This window comes from Vigna angularis, chromosome 4 (assembly GCF_016808095.1).
Source record: "Vigna angularis cultivar LongXiaoDou No.4 chromosome 4, ASM1680809v1, whole genome shotgun sequence".
NCBI lineage: Eukaryota > Viridiplantae > Streptophyta > Magnoliopsida > Fabales > Fabaceae > Vigna > Vigna angularis.
The window spans coordinates 38,955,588-38,960,884 of record NC_068973.1 but is presented as its reverse complement, the minus strand read 5'-3'; the positions used below and the strand labels follow the sequence as shown (position 1 = coordinate 38,960,884).

The window sequence follows — 5,297 nt, the reverse complement described above, 5'->3', positions numbered from 1 at the left end:
AGTCCAAATAATACACTCTTTCCTATACAATATTTTACATAACAATCTACTACCTATTACAACTTTTCAATGAGGAACAACATGAATAATTACAAGATTGAGCTGATTTAACACTTATTAGAATTTCATTTCAAAATTGAGGGATTAAAAAAATATTTAATTCTATTGATAATTTTAACTTCAATTTATTAATAAATTAAATAATATTGTTCTTAAATATTAAATGAAAATAAATGATTTTACTATAATGATTTTGAATGAAAATAAATGATTTTACTATAATGATATTATAATATATTAAATGATTTTACAATTTTACTATAATGATTTAACGAAAATAAATAAACTATAAATACGTTACAATTAAATCTTAAAACAATATAGTCCACAATCAAGTCCATAAATATTTGTTAATTGGATTACAGTACAATTTACGTTTTGGAGTATAGTTTTAATGAAACAGATAATTCAGAAAGTGTAATTTCTGATAATTAGATTTTTTTTTTAATTTAACAAGTATTATACGCTTATATTGTGAAAGAGAGAATCTGTAAAAATTGGTTAAATTAGTTTTTAACAGGTATATATTAATATATGTAATTGTTTAGTATATGTTAACATTTTTATAAACATGTACCTACCTGTCTAAAAAATCACAAGCGATGAGGTACTATCAAATGAGTTGCATAATATGAAAAGACGGGTATAGAGTAGTTACTATGTATTATCATTCTTAATTATGTGATTGTTTTATTATACGACTAGTTTTAATATTAGTTTGTTTAAGTATATATTAGATTAAAAGATATTTAAGTTATGAATTAGAAGTAAAAGAGTGAAACAATAAATGTTTTTAACAATAAATAAAGTAATTTAAATATTGAATAAATATATTTTAGATTATGGTTTGTTGTTTATATTTATATGTTTTGTTTATAAATGTTAATGTATTTAGATGAAATATAATTTTATTGTTTAGTAAAATTAATTGTGTATTACTATTTTGATATGGATCCTATTAAATTAAGAGTGTAACTAGTAGTTTTGTTTTATTTTAAGTTGATTATTTAGTATATTATATTTTTTATTGTATGATTATAAATTTAAATTTATATAATGATCGTAATAAGGATTTGCTTTACAAAAAAATATCATAATCATCACCGTTAATATAAATGACATGTTTAACCTTTTGTTATCCCATATATTTTTAATTGAAGCAATAAAAATCATTTACGTTTTATATTAATTCCAAAATTATTTTATAACAACCATGAAGTCCCACATCTCTCAACATGTGAAGAGAACAACTTATAAAACAAAATAAGATAAAAATATTAAACATTTTATAATAAATAGTTATTAAATAAAAAGATTTATCATAATTTTTATTTCGATATACTCATTATTCAAATTCATAATTTCAACGTTAGTTTATCAATAAACAACATAGTTTATACTTAAAAATTACAATACAATTTTACCATGATGATTTAATGAAAATAAATACACTACAATCAAATCTTAAAACAGCATTAAATAGTCACATCCATAAATATTTGTTAATTAGGTTACAGTAGAATTTATGGTTAAGAGGACAGTTTTATTGAAATATATGACTCAGAAAGTGTAATTTTTAGATAATTAGAAGAGCAAGTTTCAATGTTTGAATTCCACTCGTCTATCTTGATGAGAACTCAGTGTAAAGCAAGTCCTGCACGCTGTGGGTGACTCTGCCTCTCCTTTCCCTTCACACAGTATTTATATTTTATCTATTATTCCCATTTCAATTTTAGTGTGTGCATCGATTTTAGTGCGTGCATCGGTTTTTCGCAACAAAAGAATCCAAACGATGTTTGACCCAACATTAAACAAAATTTCCTTTTAGTCTTTCACAGTTGTTCCCATCATATCATGTGTTACGGTTTTTTTTTTTTTTTTAATGACAACCAAACACAACCAACGCCTCAAGGTCATTATTACTGCTGGAAATTTTAGCTATAAGAAAAATAATTTCGTTAACCTGTATCGGACACGGATTGCTTCTGTTGCTAATGGCTAATGAGAAAGGAACATACATAGTTGTTCCTGTTAGTATTATTATCTAGTTGACCAAATTGTCTCATCGTACTTTTCCAACAAGAACCGATTTCATCACTCAGATTCCTAATCCTAGTTCACTTGTTTACTGCCAGATTTTTTTTGTAAACAGAGTAACGTAAACGCTCTTGAAAACATGAAAGCGGAGGAAAAAACAATATATTCGTCCGAGAGCGTGTCTGTCTCTGTTCAGTTCTCTGATCTAATACTACAATATTGCTAAAGCATGAAAAAAATACGGTGGGGAAAACAAATAATAGGGATCCCCGTAGCGACAAATATCGTCCCTCAAGAAAAAATTTGGCTTTTGCAGAGGCAATAGAAGTGCAAACTCATTCGTGTGTCCTTTACCCATTGGGCCGAAGTAAGAGCCAGAAAACATAGGCAGTAGCAGACATTTATTATAGAACAAGAAGACCTCAGCCTCTGTCTCCTTGTGTCTATTCGGAAAAAACACCAGGACCGCCAATCACTCATCCTTCCACTCCTTTCGGCAATTCCCCCCACCACACCCAAATTCTTGTTCCGTACACTCCGAAATCCTCCCTTTTTTCCCTTCACATCCACACCCTAATCCATTCTTCCAACTCCCAAAACAAGAAATTTAAAACATCATCGTAGTCATAAATCATGGAGATACAGATACATTCCAATACTCATTATATTATATTATTAATCAAATCAAAGTACATACATACAGGTTACAAAACACATCCAGCTTAGACTAATTGCCTGAATTAAAAGCCGATCTGGCAACTGAAATCTAAAAATCGCACCAAATAAAAAAGAAGGGTCGAAAGCCGAAATTAGGTTTAGAAAAGGTAACACATCGAATAGATTACAGATTATGGATAATGGATAGTAGAATAATAAGGAATCATCTGGTTCGGTTATTGAAATTCATCTTCTCGTAGTAGCGAATGGAGAGAAGCGAAAGAGAGAGGTGAACCTCGTCCTTCCCCAAACGTAAGGGTTTCGATCGAGTGACTTGGGAGATGGTGGGACCCCAGGGAGAGGAGGAGGACGATGAAGAGGATGACGAAGAAGATGTATGAGGTTTGGAAAGAGGAAAGAGATAAAGCGCGTGGAGGCGACGGAAGCCACCGAGGGCGAGAACCACCGATCGTAGCTGTTGCTCTCCACATCCAGTGTTCGCCCACTGCTTAGTGCAGATCAGTTCCCACAGCCTCTCGTCCTGTGCAGTCTTGTGCCACTGCTTATTGACACACCCTGCCATAGCTAGGGTACGCGCGTTCACGTGCTTCAAAACCTCAAACAGCAGGTTGTCGTCGAAGCGCCCTAATCCCTCCACCTCCATGGGTTCCATTTCCTCTTCTTCTCCATCCTCTATCATCACCGCCTTGGCCTTCTTCGTCTTGGTGTCGTCATGATGGGCGGAGGTTGACGAAAGTGGGCGCTTCATGTAGGAAGAGGGTTGAGTGGTTTGTGTGAAGGAGTGGCAGAAAGTGAGGCGCTTGATGGAGGAAGAGGAAAGGATAGAAAGAGAAGGAGAATAAATAAATAAATGGGGGTGAGAAGATGACGGTAACGGAATTGGGAGAGTTGGGTTTGGGTGGGAAGAGAAGGGATGGGGTAATGGAGCAGGTGAAGTAAAGGTTAAGGTTAGGGGGGTGCACCTGCTTTTGATGGTTTTCGAAGACGACAAAGGGAGAAATGAATGCGTTTGGATTCTTTTATGTGATGGACAATTTTGTCCTCATCCTTCTGGCCTTGTCCTTATGTTTCCATTCACCTTCTCACCGGGGGAATCGATGAATTAATGAAATGAAAGAAAGAAAAGTAAAGAAAAGAAAGTGGGTAGGTATGAACTCTGAATATTAACGTGAATGTGAAAATGAAAGAACCATCATCTTCTTCTCTCTACCCTCTCCATTCACTGTTCCTAGCCAACCACCCCATGCCTCTTCTTTTAAATATCCTCCTTACTTGCACTTGCTTTTCTGTTTTATTTTCTCAATTTCAATTGTGTTTTCTCTTTCACCTTCCCGCATAATCAAAATTTAATTTTTCATCCAATGTTTTTTATATTATTTTTAATTTTATAATTAAATATATTTTTAATTTCTGTAAATAAAATTTGAAATTGTTTATAAAAATAATATTTTTAAAATTTTAATATTAATAAATATAGTAATTTTAATTTAATTATGTAATTTTTTTTGACGTATGTGATTTAGTATCAGATAAAAGTCGTATTATTTGACTTTTTTATGTAAAAATTTAACATAACTAAAATTGGATTAAATGATCGTATTTAATTATTTTTAAAATTTAAAATCTAAAATATATTAAAATTTTAAATAAAAGAAATTCAAACTAAAAGCATATTTAATATAATATTTTCTTATCTTGTTACAGGGAATTTTTTTTAACATTCAGAAAATAAAAAAGTACAAATCAATAACATTTCATATATTTCAAGAATTGATTTTATGATTTGAAAAATTATATATGCGTATATAAATTCAACTGTGCTTACGATCATGTATGAATTGATTGAAAAAAACAAAGTTAATACAAGAGATAATTACATTAATTCTAAACTAAATCAGTTTGAGTAGTAATCAGTTTAATACTAATCAAAAACTCATTTTCAAAATTTATAAATTTTAGTATTCAAGTAATTAATTACATTAACTTTCTATAAATAATATTTAATTCAACAAAATAGATTGAAAATAAAATCTTAACTTAACCTTGAGAATTTGAAACTCTTTGAGAAAACAAACTTAATCTCAACTTCTAAATCAAAACAATATAAAAGTTATATTTTAATAATGAATGACAAAAAAAATCCGCAGGTAAAATTCGCCATAAGTAGTTATTATCCGTGGATATTTATTGTAAGACCCGTATTTTTAGGAGTGGTGGGGACACGGTGGTCACCCACCTTTTGCATTATTAGGATGCAATAATTAGAGATACATAAGTCTGAAAGCTTAGAAAAGGAGAGGGAATCATTTTTGGTCGTGAAGGGAGAGCAGCCAGAGGAAGGGAGCCCTTCCTTCCATTTTCAACCATTCAAAAGAGCACCCATGGGAAGCTGTACCAACTTCAGAAGGGCTGAGAGGAGGATCTGGGTTGGGCAGCTGGTGAGAGTGGAGTCCTTGCAGCAAGATCTGGGAGAGGAAGTGAAGAACTGTGAGGTTGCAAGGAGATCTTGATCTGCACGTCTG

General features: G+C 31.4%; 1 protein-coding gene across 1 annotated transcript; it reads right to left on the bottom strand.

Moving 5' to 3' along the window:
* Nucleotides 1-2,743: 2,743 nt before the first annotated feature.
* Nucleotides 2,744-3,759, bottom strand: LOC108341935 (F-box protein GID2). The gene has a single exon (XM_017579622.2). The coding sequence runs from the start codon at nucleotides 3,521-3,523 to the stop codon at nucleotides 2,978-2,980; it is 546 nt and encodes a 181-aa protein (XP_017435111.1). The 5' UTR covers nucleotides 3,524-3,759; the 3' UTR covers nucleotides 2,744-2,977.
* Between the last annotated feature and the right edge of the window lie 1,538 nt (nucleotides 3,760-5,297).